The sequence below is a fragment of the Schistocerca nitens genome, chromosome 3 (genome assembly GCF_023898315.1).
Source record: "Schistocerca nitens isolate TAMUIC-IGC-003100 chromosome 3, iqSchNite1.1, whole genome shotgun sequence".
Taxonomy (NCBI): Eukaryota; Metazoa; Arthropoda; class Insecta; order Orthoptera; family Acrididae; genus Schistocerca; species Schistocerca nitens.
This window is the reverse complement of record NC_064616.1, coordinates 741,633,731-741,654,888: the sequence shown is the minus strand read 5'-3', so window position 1 is coordinate 741,654,888 and position 21,158 is coordinate 741,633,731. Positions and strand designations below refer to the sequence as shown.

General features: G+C 42.4%; 1 protein-coding gene across 2 annotated transcripts in view; it reads right to left on the bottom strand.

Annotated features, from left to right (window-relative positions):
* Nucleotides 1-15,048, bottom strand: part of LOC126249744 (serine proteinase stubble-like) — a 241,025-nt gene extending 225,977 nt beyond the window's left edge. For both annotated transcript variants that reach the window (XM_049951422.1, XM_049951423.1), the window contains exon 1: nucleotides 14,877-15,048. In XM_049951422.1, coding sequence (XP_049807379.1) covers nucleotides 14,877-14,878 — 2 coding nt within the window. In that variant the 5' untranslated portion in view covers nucleotides 14,879-15,048. The remainder of the gene's footprint in view (nucleotides 1-14,876) is intronic.
* Nucleotides 15,049-21,158: the final 6,110 nt, after the last annotated feature.

The window sequence follows — 21,158 nt, the reverse complement described above, 5'->3', positions numbered from 1 at the left end:
TCGTGTTGAAAGATGCAATCGCCATCCCCGAGTTGCTCTTCAACAGTGGGAAGCGAGAAGATGCTTTAAACATCAGTGTAGGCCTGTGCTGTGATAGTGCCACGCCAAACAAAAAAGGGTGCACCACACCATAACACCACCGCCTCCGAATTCTACTGTTGACACTACACATGCTGGCAGATGATGTTCACAGGGCATTCGCCATACCCACACCCTGCCATCGTATCGCCACACTGTGTAACGTGATTTGTCACTCCACACAACGTTTTCCACTGTTCAATAATCCAATGTTTACGCTCCTTACACCAAGCGAGGCGTGGTGTGGCATTTACCGGCGTGATGTGTGGCTTATAAGCAGCCGCTCGACCATGAAATCGAAGTTTTCCCACCTCCCACCTAACTGTCATGGTACTTGTAGTGGATCTTGACGCAGTTTGGAGTTCCTGAGTGATGGTCTGGATAGATGTCTGCCTATTACACATTACGACCCTCTTCAACCGTCGGCGGTCTCTGTGGGACAACAGACGAGGTCGGCCTGTACGGTTTTGTGCTGTACGTATCCCTTCACGTTTCCACTTCACTAGCACATCAGAAACAGCGGACCTAGGGATGTTTAGGAGTGTGGAAATCTCGCTTACAGACGTATGACACAAGTGACACCCAATCACCTGACCACGTTCGAAGTCCGTGAGTTCCGCGGAGCGCCCCATTCTGCTCTCTCATGATGTCTAATGACTACTGAGTTCGCTGATATGGAGTACCTGGCAGTAGGTGGAAGCACAATACACCTAATATAAAAAATATGTTTTTGGGTGTGTGTGGATACTTTTGATCACATAGCGTATATCAACAGACAACAGTTAAACCCAAAAATGCATTTTGTGCGACGGTGTTGATCTCAAAAATATATCAGAAGATAAAAATAATTCCACAAAAGCCTTGGTGCACTACAAGCTTTTCAGATTATTTCAGGAAAAAACATTGTTTTGTCGACGGAAAAATGGAATCTATTTCCCTTAATGTTACGAGTAAGAATAGTGGAATAGTTCGCAATAGTCACATTTCGGCCGATTTGCGTCGAACTGAACGATATGCCTGTTCCTCTCATCTGATACCGAAGAAGGTGGTGCACACTGGACTCGCGTTCGGGAGTACGACGGTTCAAATCCGCTTCAGACAGTTCTCATGTCGGTTTTCAGCGATTTTTCTAAATCGTCCCACGCAAATGCCGATATGGTTCCTTTCAAAGGGCACGTCCAATTTTCCTTCGCCATCCTTGAAGCAGTTCGACGAGACGTTAAACCTAAATCTCCCTTCCTTCCTTTTTTATGATGACAAACAAAATGTGAACTGCAGTTACGTCAAGATGGTGTCGTTGAAAACATTTTTGAACGTTTTGGTATAGTGACAATCATAATACATGAGTACAGCATATTTAAGTAAACGACGTTCCAAATGCCGTAACAACGTGGCGTGTAGACTGTTCATTGGTGACTTTGATTACCCCTCAGAAGAAAAGCGTCTAATTTGTGTTGACCTAAAGCTTCCTCGGGACGTTTTTCCACAGGCAGCTAATTACGTCCAAATAGCCAATTTCAGGAAGCAGAGAGATCATTTAAATTCGATTTCGAAACTAAGTATTTTTTATTATACACTTTCATAGGTTTGAAAAGCTGTTCTTATTCGGCACTTGCGCTAGATAAAATAAATAAAATATCACTAACCCTCACATCAGAACAAATGACATTTCTGGTATGTGGACCTTTACACGGCAACTGCTCTTCTTAAATGCCATAACAGCTACAACACAGAAACTGCAAGTAAGTCAGCAAATCTCTGTCGCTATTATATGTACATGACTTATGACGAAACTACATCTAGAATGCCTAGATAATAACAGGAATATAATTATGAAGATTATTAAATGCTTGTCCTCGCGAGGTTGTGTCTGCTTACTTCTCCGCGTATTTCAAAAAAGTTCGTGAACAACAACAAAAAGTCACTTTTCTTTTATAGTATCTTTCAAAGTTTGTTTAAGTTTTGAGTCACAAGTAGAAAAGAGGAATAACAGGTGCAATAATTTTTCATTGATTTCTCAGTTATTTTTAGTTTCAACGGTACAACTATTAAATATATTTTATATATCGTGAACAGCAAAAATTTTGTCGCACTTCCTTAAGCTGCCGTGAACGCTATTTTCGCTTTTGACACCTCATTAAGAGTGACATACATGTTTCAAAGTATTCAATACAACCACAAAGTGGTTCCGATGTTCGGTAAGCACATAATTTGTTGGTAGGCAGTGGTACGGAACTGAATTGAAGGCATGAATACCGGCTCCACCACTGACAGCTTTGTACGTGTAATGGACGAACAGAGGAAGCTGAGTTTCACAAGATCGATACTTACAGAATCTGTGTTGCGTTATACCAGGAGTTGTTTAGTCTCCAAAAAATTGATCATCTGAGAGCAGAAAATGTGTTCCACAATTCTACAGTAAACTGACGTCATTAAGATAGGACTGAAGTTCCACAAATCTCCCCTGCGACCGTTTTCAAAGAACAACTCTATCTGCACCTTTTTCCAAGCACATTGTATAGTCCGTTGTTCCAGTGACCTTCGATAGTTGCCAGCAGAACGACAACTTCTTCTGCATATTCGATACACAGGATGATTCAAAAATACCTTTAAAAACCCTTTACAAATTTCAGGGATAAGCTCTATGCAGCAGAACAAGAAGAATAGTTCATACGAACATAATGTCCGAAAATTCTGCGATTTCCACTTATTAATGAGATTATACGTTCAGCTGCATTCGAGGTACATGAAATATGGGCCAATATAAATTCTCGTGCTACAACTCAGGCTAGACATGAGCAACAGTTTAAGATTATAGGTAACAGCCTGGTAGGTCCATAAGTTCTCCCAGCACATTTTACAGTTGACATCTACAGGGACATTATTCAGAACTCTCTCCTAGACTTACTAGAAAATGTGCTCTGCAAATGAGAAGAAACATGTGGTTCATGCATGATAGGCCTCCAGCACATTTTAGTCCAATTGTTCGGGGTACACTGGCTGGTATATACCATAACAGATGAACGGGTAGAGGAGGACCAGTTCCATGTCATACACGTCTTTCCGGCATCAGTCATTTGGATTTTTGCCTCTGAGGGCACAAGGGGTACATTAAACAATTTGTTTGCGAAGCAGACGACACGGATGCAGAAACTCTTCATCGACGTGTCATAGAAGCCTGTGAACCATTCAGCACCGTCAGGAACTATTTTGACGGGTGCTTACGTATGTGGAAAAAATAGGAGGATATTTTGAACATTTATTTTATGTTTCTGAGTCGCTTTTAAGCTGTGTATAACTGATGGGCCGAGCATAAAATTCCATTAGGTTCCCATAATAAAGTAAGAATTTGTGGGCATATGTTCATATGAATTTTTTTTCTTGTTTAGGTGTAAGTAATCTGTCCACACAGATAGTGAACGTATTTTTGAATCATCCTGTAGAACGGAACTGGTGCCACATCAGTTCCAGTATGATTTCTTCTGGGGAGTGTTTTTTGCCTTTCATTATTTCCGGACATCTTTACTTCTATATCAGTGATCTTACCAATGCGGTTCTACATCGAGTATGCAAAGTAACATGCCCCTCTTCTAGCAGTAATGGAGTTGCGAAGTGTTCCTGATGACTGGAAAAAGCACAGGTTATTCTCTTTCTCAAGAAAAGTCGTAGAACAGTCGCACGAAACTATAGGGCTATATATCTGATGTCGGTCTGTTGTCCAGTTTTGGAACATGTTTTATACTAGTGTATAATGAGATTTCTGGAGACAGAAAATCTCCTCTGCAGGGCCGCGCGGGGTAGCCGCGCGGTTTCAGGCGCCTTGCCACGGTCTTCGCGGCTCCCCCCTCCCTCTCCCCCGTTGGAAGTTTGAGTCCTCCCTCGAGCATGGGTGTGTGTTTTGTCCTTCGCGTAAGTTAGATTAAGTAGTGTGTAAGCCTAGGGACCAAAGACCTCAGCAGTTTGATCCCATAGGAACTTACCACAAATTTCCAATTTTCCTCAGTAGGAATAAACGTGGGTTCCAAAAACAACGATCGTGTGAAACCCGACTCGGTCTTTTCGTCCAAAATACCTAGAAAACAGTAGATACTGGCGCCCAAGTAGATGCCGTGTTCCTCTACTTCCGGGAGGTGTTCGACACAGTTTCGCAATGTTGCCTAATGAACAAAATGCGAACATATGGAATATCAGACCACCTTGTGTGACTGGAATTTTAGCAAACAGGACACAGCATGCCATTCTCAGTGGAGAGAAGTCTTCAGGTGTGAAAGTAACTCCGGGAATATTCCAAGGGAATGTCATAGGCCCATTACTTTTCACAATATACGAGTTTATAAATGACATAGTAGACAACCTCAGAAGATCCACCGGAATTTTCGCGGATTATGCTGTTGTATACAGAGAAGTCGCAACGCTAGAAAACTGTAGCGAGATAAAGGAACACTTGAAAATGATCGACGCTTGGAGCAGGGAGTGTTCCGTTAACCCAGTATGTTGTCCTCGACGGCGAGTGTTCATCGGATGCAAAGGTGTCGTCAGGAGTGTGTGATAGGACTGCTGTTGTTCTCTGTATACATAAATGATTTGGTGGACAGGGTGGGCAGCAGTCTGTGGTTGTTTGCCGATGTTGCCGTGGTGTACGGTAAGGAGTGACTGTAGGAGGATACAAGTCGTCTTACATAAAATTTCCAGTTAGTGTGATGAATGGCGGCTAGCCCTAAATCTGGAAAAATGTTAGAAAAAACCTGTAATGTTCGGATACAGTATTACTAGTGTCCAGCTTGACACAGTCAAGTCGTTTAGATGTCTGGGCGTAACCTTGAAAAGCGATATGACGTGGAACGAGCATGTGAAAACTGTGGTAGGGACGGCAAATGGTCAACTTCGGTTTTTTAGGAGAATTTTAGGAAAGAATGGTTTACCTTTAAAGGAGACCGCATATAGCACTCTGGTGCGACCTATTCTTGAGTACTGCTCAAGTGTTTGGGATCCGTAATAGGTCGGACTGAAGGAAGACATCGAAACAATTCAGAAGAGGGCTACTAGATTTGTTACCGGTAGGTTCGAACAAAACGTAAATGTAATGTAGATGCTATGGGAAATCAAATGGGAATCTCTGGAGGGAAGACGGCGTTCTTTTCGAGAAACGCTATCGAGAAAACTTAGATAACCAGCATTTGAAGCTGACTGCCGAACGATTCTGCTGCCGCCAACATACATCGCGCGTAAGGACCATGAAGATAAGTTACGAGAAATTAGGGCTCATACGGAGGTGTACAGACAGTCGTTTTTCCCTCGCTCTATTTGCGAGTGGAACAGGATGAGAAATGACAAGTAGTGGTACAGGTTACCCTCCGCCACGCATCTTACGGTGGCTTGCGGAGTGTCTATGTAGATGAAGATGTAGATGTAGAATTGACCCTCAACATAAACAGATGTGACATTCTGCCTACACATGTCTGTTGCATGATTTCAGAATTACAGTTACTTCCATAAAGTATTTAGGAGTATGCGTACGGAGCTATTTAAATCGGAACGGCCTCATAAAGCTAATCGCAGGAAATGCAGATGCCAGACTGAAATTATCTGGAAGAATCCTCAGCAAATGTAGTCCGTCAACAAAGAAAGTAGCTTACAAAACATTCGTTCCACCAATACTTGTATGTCTCTCGTCAGTATGAAATCCGTACCATATAGAACTGATAGAGGAAATAGAGGAGCGCAGCTCATTTCGTTCCTGTTGCGTTTAGTAGGCACAAAAGCGTCACTGAGATGGTCAGCTAACTCCACTAGCAGATGCTGCAACAGGGGCGTTCTGCACTACTGTGTGGTTTACTGTTAAAGTATCGAGAACGCACTTTCTTGGAAAAGTCAACTAAAATTTCGCTTCCTCGTACGTTTATCTCCCGAAAGGATCGTGAAGATAAAATTAGAGAGATTCGGGCTCACACGAAGGCTTACCGTCAATCGCTCTTCCCGCGAATCATTCGCGAATAGAATAGGAAAGAGACGAATTGTCAGTAGTACACAAAGTACCCTCCGCCACACGTAAATCTTCGCTTCCGTGCAACGGTTCAAAGTAAGAACCACGTGTAATATACTACAAAGGCCGCGCAGGGCCTCATACGATTGACTGGACCTCCAAAGTACAACAACCCAGAAAAAAAATCTTGTTATTTTTCTATTGTCTGACCAGATACAGAGAACATTCCAGCAAATTTTGCGGTGTCAGAATGCTGGCAGTTACACAGGAAACGCGTTGCGACTGAGACGGCACGGCGTGCTGGCCGACGCATTACGGGATGGCCGTCACGTCCGTGGCACAGGCCCAACGTTGCGTGGCGCACCCTGATTTGCGACACCTGCTCCAATCGCTTCAGCGTGGTGCGTAACTTCTTCAACACTTCTCTGCAGAAGGACGCTCCCGCTGGTGTAGCGCAGTTTAGAAGCCAGAACCAGTTACTTGAACCTGTTTGTTAGTATGTCGTTTATTCAAAACTAGCTCAGTACCCGGTGTTGTCCTGATATGTATTATTGCAATCATCTATTAGTCCATCTCCTCCTTCCCCCTCTCTCAGTCAATCTGCTCCGCCCCGCTCTCTCTGCCCATATACTCCTCCCCCCTCTCTCTGTCCATCTCCTCCTCTATCCTTTCTTTATACATCACCTCTTCTCCCCTCTCTCTATCCATCTCCACCTCTTGCCTTTATCTGTTTATTTCCTCCTCCATCTCTCTCTCTGTCCATCTTCTCATCCCCCTCTCTGTCCATCTCCTCCTCCCCCCCTCTCTAACTCCACCTCTGACCCCTCTCTGTCCACCCACTCCTCTTGCCTTTCTGTCCATTTCCCCTCCCCCTCTCTCTATCCATCTCTTCGTTCCATCCTCTCTCTCCACGTTATCACTCTCACTCTAGCAGGAAGTTGCTGGTTCTTACGCCCCACAGTATTTCTTTCCACATAGTAAGTAATATATGTACCAAGTCTCGTTGAAATCGATCCAGGTGTTCAGAAGGAACTTAGTTATCCACGAATTTGTCTGTGCAGAGACATATCACATGTATTTCACATATATCTAACGTATTTCACACATATTTGTTCACATATTTCACTTTATCTCTAGCAAATGTTTTCGCGGCCGTTTCGTTTCCACGCAGCTCATTGTTTCTGGCGTCATATCTACTGAACTATATGTTAATACTGTCCGCTAAATGTATTGCAAATAGAATTAGTACTAAAGAAATAATAAATTAAAAGGTCATGCCTGATCTGAGGGCTTTACAGCAAGAACAGCGAAAACAAAACTTTTTCCTTTCGTCGTTTTGTGTGGCATATCAGCGAGAAAAAGTGTCGTAAAGGTTTGAAATTTTGTATAAAGTTCATTGCAATTCACTGCATGCTCTCATTCTCAAATACTGGATGAATATAGTCTGGCTATTTGCGCGTGGCGAGCTACGCTTCTTTTTCACCACCTCCCTCCGAGAGGTAGGTGATTCTCACCCCCACGTTGACTATTTCCAGACACTAAATGATATATTTACCAAGTTTGGTTGAAATCGCTCTATTGGTTTAGCCGTAATGTGGAACATAAATACGTACACTTTTATTATATGTGTGGATGTGGAACTATTCCGAGGGGAGAGATTGGAGCCCTACAACGTCCTCCTTATCCACGCAACACCGTACACTAAACTAAATAAGTCTGTTGCGTGGTATGCAGTGTTCACGATGCGAAAGAAACTTCAAACCAAAACTGATTAGAAATAAAAATCAATATTGAACAAGCAAGTTTTTCTGTAGCTAAATATTGTTACACAGTAAATAACAAAATGTTTAATTTTTGAGTAATGTTGAAGGAAATAGATAATCTGTTATTTGAATAAAAACCACATTTCTATAATTTTTAAAGATGATGGAATATTATTTCAAATGAACTGTAGGTATATATAACATGGACATTAACATTTAAAAAAGGTTTCTGATCATCTATATCCAATTTTAATTCCTATTTTATAACAGAATATACTAGAAATATACTTTACAAAAACATATTACTTTTCAGTATAGTAAAATTTTCATGATGATTTAAATTCAAATAAGGAAACATAGTTATAAAAAATCATATTTTTGTTGTAGTAATCCATCTGAATACAGGTTTCATGTAGAGTTTCGTGCTAGTATTTCTCATCCAAGTAATATACTGCACCATACATCTATCTCAACCTCTTTCTGTATTCATGGGCGAACAGTTAATGCGTAAACATGTAAAGTCTCATATGGATGATAGAAAAGAATATTTATGATATCCTTAATAAAATACTTAAAGCTCTGTCAGAACTAGTAATGGTAAGTAAATAATGTGTTGATGTCAGCTTCTCTAGAGTTTTAGTTAGAAATACATTGAATTTTGATTTTTACAAGACTTTGTAAAAAACAGAAAGTGTTATGTGTACTTTTTTTAAAAAATTAGTTGAGAGAACATTTGAAAATGTGAACAGTAAACATACATGCACAAAAAGTTGATGATAATCTTTCATGAACAAAACAATACTCATTTCAAATATCATTTGATGTAGATGAGATAATGTCATAAAATATATGAAACTTTACATAGTGTTGAAATATTTATATAATTTTGTTAACACCTTAATCACCCTCAGATTTTTAAGAATCAAATATTTCTTCGAAATATTGGAGAATAAATAGTTACACATAAAATATTACTTAAGAAATTGCTTTAAAACGTTTTGTTTACAAAATTGTAATTAAAAATGTCATATATGATTTCCTTAAGGAACACCTATAAATTCTCACACATTTACATCGCATCCTCTAACATGTTTCTCTTATTTTCTGTTTAAAATCCAGGATGCAATATTATATCCCCATGATTTTCTTCCATAAAAATGATGTACCTCTCCTTAGATAAACCATGCTCACTTCTAGAAGCCCCCTTTTTTAAACCCTTAAATACCATAATTTGGAATTCAAATTAAGTCATATCTTGTGCTCTGGTTGGATCTCCAGAAGACCAATATCTAGTAATCTAAATTAAGTCTTCCTGTCAGCTGTATTGCATGACAGTGGTAACAATGATAAGACTCAAGCATACTGAATATCAAACTAGTTTTGTGATTCAAGTGAACTGTACATTCTCACAGCAGAACTTTGAGCATAGTTTTTAATTTGAAGAAATCATCAGATCTGCAAACAGCTTTGGACATACAACAATGAAGTCTTGTAGAGCCATTACTCTACACTGTATATTATATTTATAAATGATCAAGTCTATGCTACGAGCTCTTTGAGGCTGTTCAGAGTTGGTACAATTGTATGTACTGAATGGTTAGGAAAATATAGAAAATCAGGATGAAAATTAACATGTGGTACAAGGACTGGATGTTGATTTTCAAAATAAACAAATGTAAAGTATAACATGTAAATAAATGGAAAGTTCCATTATACGTAAATTTTTTTAAAACCAATGTTTGATGACAGTTTAGTAGAGTGCTGTGACTAAAATCTGTAATTGCACATCTTGTCAATTTAAATAATTCCACCTGAAATACATAGTGTAGAAACTTCATAAATGTGACTGTTTACATTGTTTGTGTGTCTATATTGAATGAATACGTTACTGAACATAATCTTTAATCAAAATTGAAATGTTAAGAAAGTAAAATTGAATAAACGACTAATTGTCAAAACTCTTTATTTATTGGTTACCAAACATTTGTTACATAGAACTAGTACAGGTTGAAAAGCAAAGTCTGTCATTTTATAACAAAACCTTATAATGCAGTCTGGTGGCTTTCTGGACAAGTATCACATTTTGGATCTCAAGATTTAGGGTTCTATCTACACATGAACCTATGAACTTTTTTACATTTTATATTATTGGGCAATTGATCAAATATTTTTGTTTTCACATAACTCCTTCCTGAACCACAGACATCTTTAACAATGGGTAATAAAGGTCATCTTTCCTTCTAGTATTGTACATATGGACATCACTGTTCTTCTCAAATACTGATATATTATTTGTGACGAATTTCATTAATGAATATATGTATGAAATTCGTTATAAATAATCTATCACAATTCGAGAAGAACAGTGATGTCCATACCTAAAACACTATATAGAAAAAGATCCTTTATTGTCCTTTATTAAACATGTCAGAGGCTCACAGAGGAGTTCAGTATACAGCAACAAAAATCTTTGATCATTTGCCCAATTACATAGAATGTCTGACAAGTAGCAAAGCAAATTTTATATCTAATTTAAAATAATTTCTCCTGGACACCTTCTATTCCATTTACGAATTTCTACTTAAAAACTGGAAGCCAGTAGAATAAATAAATAAAAATAAAAAATTATTTTTAAGTGGATTTTCAGGAGTAAGGCTAAAATAATAATTCGTTCATTAACTTTTACACTTTATACATATCCTGCAAACTGAATCATTCTACATCATTCGATTACAGGATTGTTCATATGATCTATGGAACATGTAACTATTGTATTGTATATTAACCGGGGGCCTAGAAACGACGGAGAGGCTCCGTCGCCACAGCCGCAGTGGTCCACAACCCCACTACGACGACCGCAGTCCACTTCACCCCTCCACCGCCACATCGAACCACTCTTTCAGGGTTATTACGCCGCGGTTCGGTTCCCGGTAGAACCGGTCTATAAAAACGTGTACGATCTTTGATGAGTAGTTGCTCGTCTGCAGAACCGCTTGTAAGAATAACATTAACCAACATTATGACGAAAAAATTTCTTCTGGAAGAGTTACTAAACTTCAGTATGTACAAGAAGTAAGTATTGATTTATAACTCGGATGCGACCGTGATTCTCAAAACACTTAAAGCAAAGCTCATGTAAATACTCAATCATAATCTTACCGTTTATTTATAACGTTTCGTGTTGTATCAGTATGAAACTGCCGTTGTGATTTCATTTTATTATATTCACTGTGCCACACTTCGAAAACATCCGTTCATCTTCAGGCACGGGCCTTTTGTTAACTTACATATTATGTACTTCTGTGATTCCGTGTACGAAATTTCTTGTACCTTGAATCATCAGTATTAGTTTCATCCTGAATACAGGCAAGTAAATGATACAAGTCCAACAAAGCACATCATTTATATTGTTTGTTCCACCGCAGTTAGTGATGTCTATCACAATAGACCACATGTCAGGTACGAAAAAAAAAAAAATCGCCATCTGACCATGAAAACGTAAGTCTCCAATAGATGACCTCATAATAAACAATAAAAGTGACTGGTAGCGTTATTATTTTGTGCACAATAAAATATTCACGTACGACGAGGAAGTTGAATCATTTATTGTCAGGCAATTGGATAATGAGGCTTCTAAGTTTTTTACTGCTTGCTGTAACGCTGGAGATCAGCTTCAATGTATAAATAGGAGACTACTATGTAAAATAGCTGGTTACATCGTACTTGTACTTACAGTAAGGGGGATCGTCGTCGTTTCTTACGAGAAATTGTTGTTAATATAGTTCCAATTTCTGTAATCTAATGAATTCAAATCGCAGCAATCAAAAAAGTGCAAAAGTTTCTATTGAAATAGGTTTGCCAAGTATATGAACTATTCTTTGCATGAGCAACCCCAAATTCTTGTACTGTTCACAGTCTCTTTCATTTTTCTCTTAGAAACTCTCCCTTTCCAGTTTACACTAAAGGCTATGATACACCATAGATTATCCTTATAGGAGGATCAATCCAGTGTTCCACTCTTTAATTTATGAAATCATATATACGACAATTTGAACCAAACTGTTACTCCTTGAAATTCTAGATAAATGCTGTATGCGTTTAAGCTGTCCTTACTTCCCAACTTATACTGGCCCGCAGGAAAAAAGAACTCTTGGGACATTTTTTTCGTCCCGTCGTTATAGTAGCATTCAAATTGGAGAACATATGGTGGCAATATAAATCTGTGATCTCGTATATCATTTCTGGTTTTACTTTCGTCTGATGTTCTGCACAAAACTGAGGGAGCTGAACAAAGTAGGTAGCTCGACCTACAAAGACTGTGCGGGAAGTTTCACTGTCACCAATATGCCGCAAATTCCCATGATAAACGAAAGACGGTCTCTAAACTTGATACCTAACAAGTACATGAAAAAGCCATTTGACAGAATGAATTATGAACAGACTCGTGCCTCGATTTTGGTACCAGAGACTCTCTTGTCAGAGACAAGTGTGGTGTTTTTAAAACTGTATCGGCCCCATCTTTACGAGAGTGCACCACTTTAGGTTACCTTGGTAGGACTTGATAATAAAATGCAGTGCTTTTCATTACAATTCTGAAGGTCATACCTTCCTGTAACCAGGAACATTGTACGTCGGCACTGTAAGATTGTAAATATTCCTGAAAATTTGACTGTTTTATGTTCCTATTCCGCGACTGTGTGGCATTTGTACCATTTGTACAAGTGCAGTATACCTCAAGAGACAGTATGCAGCTAACATGAAACAGCCTTTTGATGTGGTCTGAAACAGGTTACGTCACGAATACTAAAGAGTTAGGTAAACAATGTGAAGACAAATCATAAGAAGGGAAAGTTGGTTGTACGAAAAATCCTGAGCGAAGTGACGTAGTGTGTAAGGCACTAATCGAGGGAGACACGAACTTCGTACGCCTAACTTAGGTTTTCCTTTAAGTGGTTCGTACCAGTGCCGAGACGGGATAACTAGGTCACGACCGCTTCCTACTTGCTGAAATTCTCCTACTCAGTTCATACTGTGTGTCTAGGAATCTCAGTGTCTGGGCGACATTAAAATCCAACCTTTCTCCCTTGAAACAAAAATTTAATTTTCCAAAATACGTTTAGTTACTTTACTACTAATAATTTCTATAGTCATACAGGCTGTTAATGACACTGACCTTAACATTCATTGAGAAATACATTATCGCTCTGTCAATTCCGAACAGAGCGAGATGCAGATCAAAGTAACTACTTTCGGATATCTGATTCTTTTACTGTGTGTTAGACATCACTGCCGATAGATCAGGCAATAATCATAATCCAGTGAGATTCTGGGGAGGTCCGGGCGCGACTCTCGGAATAGAAGAAAACTGCTAGAGGCCCTCGCGGAAGACACGAACTACCTCTCTTAAGAGGAAATTAGCGCAACGATTTGCCACTGATTCGATCATGCGATGCGAGATCAAAGGAAAACGAAAATCACAAAGTGTCATCCGTATCGCACTTCGCTAGCCTTGACGACGTGACAAGGCCAAACAAAATGTCTGTCATTAAACAGCTGTCGTTGTGACATCAGGAGACATCCACCTTTAGGTGTCTCGTAGCCAGCAACAACAACGTTACAGAGAGACTGTCTCATGTATGTGAATTACTCACAAGGGAACCTCCCCGTCGCACCCCCCCTCAGATTTAGTTATAAGTTGTCACAGTGGATAGGCCTTGAAAAACTGAACACAGATCAATCGAGAAAACAGGAAGAAGTTGTGTGGAACTATGAAAAAAATAAGCAAAATATACAAACTGAGTAGTCCATGCGCAACATAGGCAACATCAAGGACAGCGTGAGCTAAGGAGCGCCGTGGTCCCGTGGTTAGCGTGAGCGGCTGCGAAAAGATTTCATTTTCTATTTTCGCAGAGTTATGATCTGTCCGTTCGTTCATTGACGTCTCTATTCAATGTAATAAGTTTAGCGTCTGTGTTTTGCGACCGGATTGCAAAACCGTGCGATTAGTAGACGAAAGGACGTGTCTCTGCAATGGGAACTGAAAACATTTGATCGCAAGATCATAGGTCAACCGATTCCTCCACAGGAAAACACGTCTGATATATTCTATACGATACTGGTGACGGCATGTGCGTTACATGACAGGAATATGTTGTTGACCCACCTAAATTGTACACTTGGCGAATGGGTAAAAAGATTCTTCTACCTTGCCCGATTTAGGTTTTCTTGTGGATGTGACAATCACTCCCAAAAAAGTGATGAAAACATAACGGACGGACAGATAATAATTGTCTGAAAATAAAAATTAAATCTTTCACTCAAGGGAAGACTTGAACCAAGGACCTCTCGTTCCGCAGCCGCTCTCGCTAACCACGGGACCACGGCGCTCCTTAGCTCACAGTCTCTTTGATGTTGCCTATCTTGCGCATGGACTACTCAGTTTGTGTATTTTGCTTATTTTTTTCATAGTTCCACACAACTTCTTCCTGTTTTCTCGATTGATCTGTGTTCCGGTTTTCAAGGCCTATCCACTGTGCCAACTTATAACTAAATCTGAGGGGGGTGCGATGGGGAGGTTCCCTTGTCAGTACCTAGAAAGCCTTACGCAGCCAAAAGATACGAGGTTAAGAGCAAGCTTATGAGATCCAGTAGAAGTTTAGTCTGGTTTGGACAGGCCAGTAGGTATGTGAAGATTTAGTTAGGGCTGTGGAACTGGAGGACAACCAGTACGACAAGTAAACACGGATTCATTCCTGGAGATGTCTATGTCGAACGAATACATGAAATGTAAAGTTGTAATTTGATGTTATCGAGTTGGCACAACAAATACCACGTCATATAATGAGAAAAAAAGTAGTGCCCCCAATGCAAACATCTCTAATTTACAGGGGCATCAAGTAGTAATGTTAGGCTCTGGTGACTGCGAATTTGTGGAACGATTCTGAACAAAAACAGAAGACAGAATTTGTCTCGTGCAGATCTTCCTCACACGAACGTTCTCATCGTTTTAAGAAAGTGATGTTATTTAGTAGAGTATAAGAAAGGAGACTTACATTTACAAACGCGAGTGAGAAGAAAGCGTCTTGCGAAGCGGCGATCTCATTAACGTCGCCCGTGGTTGCAGTTCCATGCGATTGTTGCGGGCGGGCAGGTCCCGTGGCGTCCCGTTAGCGCACTGACCTGAGCTGGGAGGACACTCACATACCGAACGAGTCCGCCGTGCAGCGCCGCCCGCAGCTGACTGAGTGCGCGCCGCGACCAACGACCGCTCGCCGCTCGCGGGCCGCGGACATCCCCCCCCCCCCCCTCCGATCCGCTCCGGGCGCCCTCCTTACGGCCAGAAGCTCGCGGCCTTAATTTTTGTATTTCTTCTCCGGCAAAGCGATGGCTTTCTGCTCTAGCGGGAAGCAGCGTCCGCAGCCGCCGTTACACTTGACGTCGCCCGGGGCACGTACGCCCCCGCGCCGACACCTGCTTCCTCGTCGCGCCGCTGCCTTGGCACTGGCAAGCGACAAAGGACCTTTCACTCCGCGCAGAGTCTAGGCCAGGGCCACTAAGCACCTTACACGCGCTCTGCTCTTGCTGTCGAGCAGCTTACCGTACTGCGAAGAACTGCGTCAGCGGCCACTGATGGATATGGGCTCGAGACGACCACATGTCACTCGACAGCATGACATCTACATCTACATACATGCTCCGCAAGGCTCCTTGCGGAGTGTGGCGGAGGATACTTCGTGTAACACTGTCACTTCCCTTTTCCTCTTCCAGTCGCGAGTGATTCACGGGAAGAACGATTGCCGGTAAGCCTCCGTGTAGCCCGCCCGGGTAGCCGTGCGGTCTAAAGCACTTCTTTCCGGGCGGGAAGGCGTGCCGGTCCCCGGCACGAATCCGCTCGACGGATTAATGTTGAAGTCCGGTGCGCAGGCCAGTCTATGGATGGTTTTTAAGGCGGTATTCCATCTGCCTCGGCGAATGCGGGCTGGTTCCCGTTATTCCGCCTCAGTTACACTATGTCGGCGATTGGTGCGCAAACACTGTCACCACGTACGCGTACACCAAAATTACTGTACCACGCAAACATTGGGGTTACACTCGTCTGGTGTGAGACGTTCCCGGGGGAGGGGGGTGGGGGGGGGGGGTAATGGGGGTCGAACCGCAGAATAACCCTGGGTACGGTGTGGGGCGGCGGTGGGATGAATAGACTGCTGTAGCCTGTTGTGGGGTTGTATACCACTGAGGGCTACGGCGGGTACGTAACCTCTCTGTCGTTTCTAGGTCCCAGTTCAATACAATACAAAGCCTCCATGTGGGCTCGAATCTCTCTAATTTTATCTTCTACATCTACATCTACATCTACATGAGTACTCTGCGATTCACATTTAAGTGCTTGGCAGAGGGTTCATCGAACCACGATCATACTATCTCTCTACCATTCCATCATATCTGCCACACTCTCTCCCCTATTACGTGATAATACAAAACGAGCTGCCCTTTTTTGCACCCTTTCGATGTCCTCCGTCAATCCCACCTGGTGAGGATCCCACACCGCGCAGCAATATTCTAACAGAGGACGAACGAGTGTAGTGTAAGCTGTCTCTTTAGTAGACTTGTTGCATCTTCTAACTGTCCTGCCAATGAAACGCAACCTTTGGCTCGCTTTCCCCACAATATTATCTATGTGGTCTTTCCAACTGAAGTTGTTCGTAATTTTAACACCCGGGTACTTAGTTGAATTGACAGCCTTTAGAATTGTACTGTTTATCGAGAAATCGAATTCCAACGGATTTCTTTTGGAACTCATGTGGATCACCTCACACTTTTCGTTATTTAGCGTCAACTGCCACCTGCCACACCATACAGCAATCTTTTCTAAATCGCTTTGCAACTGATACTGGTCTTCGGATGACCTTACTAGACGGTAAATTACAGCATCATCTGCGAACAACCTAAGAAAACTGCTCAGATTGTCACCCAGGTCATTTATATAGATCAGGGACAGCAGAGGTCCCAGGACGCTTCCCTGGGGAACACCTGATATCACTTCAGTTTTACTCGATGATTTGCCGTCTATTACTAAGAACTACGAACTTCCTGACAGGAAATCACGAATCCAGTCGCACAACTGAGACGATACCATATAGGCCCGCAGCTTGATTAGAAGTCGCTTGTGAGGAACGGTGTCAAAAGCTTTGCGGAAATCTAGAAATACGGAATCAATTTGAGATCCCCTGTCGATAGCGGCCATTACTTCGTGCGAATAAAGACGTAGCTGCGTTGCATAAGAACGATGTTTTTTGAAACCTTGCTGATTACGTATCAATAGAGCGTTCCCTTCGAGGTGATTCATAATGTTTGAATACAGTATATGCTCCAAAACCCTACTGCAAACCGACGTCAATGATATAGGTCTGTAGTTCGATGGATTACTCCTACTACCCTTCTTAAACACTGGTGCGACCTGAGCAATTTTCCAATCTGTAGGTACAGATCTATCGGTGAGCGAGCGGTTGTATTGGATTGCTAAGTAGGGAGCTATTGTATCAGCGTAATCTGAAAGGAACCTAATCGGTATACAATCTGGATCTGAAGACTTGCCCGTATCAAGCGATTTGAGTTACTTCGCAACCCCTAAGGTATCTACTTCTAAGAAACTCACGCCAGTAGCTGTTCGTGTTACAAATTCTGGAATATTCCATTCATCTTCCCTGGTGAAGGAATTTCGGAAAACTGCGTTCAATAACTCCGCTTTAGCGGCACAGTCGTCGGTAACTTACAACTACTTAAACCTAACTAACCTAAGGCCATCACATACACCCATGCCCGAGGCAGGATTCGAACCTGCTACCGTAGCGCAGTCGCGAGTGATTCACGGGAAGAACGATTGCCGGTAAGCCTCCGTGTAGTCCGCCCGGGTAGCCGTGCCGCCTAAAGCACTTCTTTCCGGGCGGGAAGGCGTGCCGGTCCCCGGCACCAATCCGCCCGGCCGATTAGAGTCGAAGTCCGGTGGGCTGGCCAGTCTGTGAATGGTTTTTAAGGCGGTTAACCATCTGCCTCGGCGAATGCTGGCTGGTTCCCCTTATTACGCCTCAGTTACACTATGTCTGCGGTTGCTGTACAAACACAGTCTCCACGTACGCTTACACCATAATTACTCTACCACAAAAACATTGGGATTACACTCGTCTGGTGTGAGACGTTCCCGGGGGAGTCCAATGGTGGTCGAACCGCACAATAACCCTGGGTTCCGTGTGGGGGCGGCGGTGGGGTGAGTGGACTGCTGTAGCCTGTTGTGGGGTTGTGAACCACTGAGGGCTGCGGCGGGGACGAAGCCTCTCCGTCGTTTCTAGGTCCCAGTTCCAGACTATACAATACAATACAAAACCTCCGTGTAGGCTCGAATCTCTCTAATTTTATCTTTATGGGCTTTTCGAGAAATATACATAGAAAAAGAAAAATATTTGTCAACTCTTCTAGGAATGTACGCTCTCGCCGGCCGCTGTGGCCGAGCGGTTCTAGACGCTTCAGTCCGAAACCGCGCTGCTGCTATGGTCGCAGGTTCGAATCCTGCCTCGGGCATGGATGTGTGTGATGTCCTTAGGTTAGTTAGGTTTAAGTGGTTCTAAGTGTAGGGGAGTGATGACCTCAGATGTTAAGTCCCATAGTGCATAGAGCCATTTCTTTTTTTTTTTTTTTGTACGCTCTCGGAACTTTAACTGTAAAACACACCTCATGCAAAATTATTCTTGTAGTGTCTGCCATTGGAGTTAGTTGGTCGTCTCCCTGACGCTTTCGAACTTCCTAAATGTATCTATAACGAATCGCGCTGCTCTTCTTGGGATCTTCTCTGTTTCCTTCGTCAGTCATATCTCGTACGGATTCCACACTGACGAGCGTGTATTCAAGAACTGGTCGAACGAGGATTTTGCAAGGTACTTCCTCTGTTAATGGACTATGTTTCGTGAGGATTTTTTCAATGACTCTCAGTCTGGCATCTGCCTTTCCTGTGATCATTTTTATGTGGTCGCTCCATTTTAAGGCATTCTGTACACATATTCCTAGATATTTTACGGAATTAACTGTTTCCAGTAGTTGTTCTGCATTTCGCGTATTCATACAGTAATTGATCTTTCTCTCTATGTACGCACAATACATTAGATTTGTTTCTGTTCAGAAACGAGAAATTTCAGTCTCTGCATTACTCAGACAACGAAAGAATTCGTTGCTGACAAATTAAAATTTGTACCAAAACCCATGTCTTCTGCTTACTAGGTAGATGTGTTAACCATCTACGCCACGTTGGCACCGAAGCTCGCCTCCCCCCTCAATCCAAATTCCCGTTAGCCGCACACTATCAAAGTAGCGTCCCCTAGCCCTTTTTTCTCTTTTTCTTGTCGCGTCAATCGAAGTCCCGCACGAAATCGGGCGAAGAGTGCTCTGCACTGAATAATCATATTACCTTTCTCGGCGCATATGCACTGGTAAGCCAAAACATTACGATCGCTGCCCACCGCGACGTTGGGTGTTACCTAGTGGCACTGTGCGCACATGACGTAGTAGCAAAGATACGTAAGCGGAGCACGCAGAGACGGGAGATCACCTTAGTGAAGATATGGGCTGCACACGGGGAAATCCATTGAGATAAGCGACTTTGACAAAGCGCAGATTATCATTAAACAGAGCCTGTGAACGAGTATCTCGAAAACGGCGAAGCTAGTCGAATGTTCACGCACTGTCGTATCTACGGAAAGAGGTGGAAAGACAGTGAAACAACCATTAGGCGCTAAATGGTTGAACGTCCACGACTCTTCACAGAACGTGGCGTTCGAAGGCTTGTCTGCTCTGTAAAGTAGAATAGATGGTGATCTGTGTGATCTCTGCCGAAAGAACACAATGGTGGTGCATGCATACCTCTACGCGTTCACATGTTGACCAAACAACATCAAATGGTTCAAATGGCTCTAAGCACTATGGGACTTAATATCTGAGGTAATCAGTCCCCTAGACTTAGAACTACTTAAACCTAACTAACCTAAGGACATCACACTCACACATGCCCGAGGCAGGATTCGAACCTGCGACCGTAGCAGTAGCGTGGTTCCGGGCTGAAGCGCCTAGAACCACTCGGCCACATGGGCCGGCCAAACGACATCAACAATTATGATTGCAGCGGGCACGGACCTCTGGGGTTCGACCGTCGATCAGTGGAAATGTGTCAGTTCTTCGGGTGAACACATTTTTGCTACACTAGGTCGACGACCGTCTCCACAAATGCCGTCATCGTGGTGAACGGCGGCTCTAAACGTGCAGCGCGCCACGGACGAGGGCCGGAGGGAGCAGTATTATGTTATGGGAGACATTCTTCTATGCTTGTATGGCACCTGTGGTAGGAATTGAAGACACAGTGAAACCTGCGAACCACCTGCATCCGTTCATGCTTGATGTCTTCTCCGACGTGTAAGGGGTACGTAGGCACAGGCACAGGTCGACAGGACAAACAATCGATAGTGTCGGGTTGCGAGAGCGAGTGTAGAGTTGAGTCAGTTCCGGGTTGCGGGCCGAGCCGTGTGGAGGCCGGTTGCTGTGATATAAGTCTTACCGACAAAGGGAGTGGCCATCGCCGCGGTTTAACCTCTTTGTGTTAGAATAATACGGGAAAGTGAAAAAGTATAATTACAAGATTGATCAGTGATATTTCTGTGCCGATATTTGTGGTTTCGCATCTACCGTGCCGGCATCATTTGGATTGCAGTGTTGGATTGCAGTGTTGGATTGCAGTGATTGAATTTGCGCGTGACAATAATGAATAACGAAGAGGCCTGTGCTGAGATTAGCCGTAATTAATTATGTATGACGAAGGCAGTGGCTGTCTCCTTTTTTTGGTGTTTTTGAGACGAATATAGGTCTTGATTAGTGAAGCTGTGTTGTTGTTCTTCTTGGTACCAGACATTTCATTATTACAGCATTTGAGAAGGACAAAATGGAATGTAACAACTCCGTAGCAGTCAAATCCGATTGCCAGCCCCATTAGGTACACGGTCACATTAATTAATTATTATTTGGGCTGCTATTCAGATCCTGATCGAGCGGGATACATTAAAATCGGAGTGTTACACCCTTGGCGACCGTGACAGGACAAGTGCAATTTTCGGACGAATCATAAAGAAGAATAGGGAATTTTACCTTGCTTAACGTGAGAAAATATTTTTCAATGTTGGATCGGGACAGAGTATAAACTTTAAATCGCGACAAGAAACAGTGCATTTTGAACAATACGAAGTAATAATATCTTACGATTGTGACTAAACTTTTTCCTTGCCATATTAGATAAGAATAAT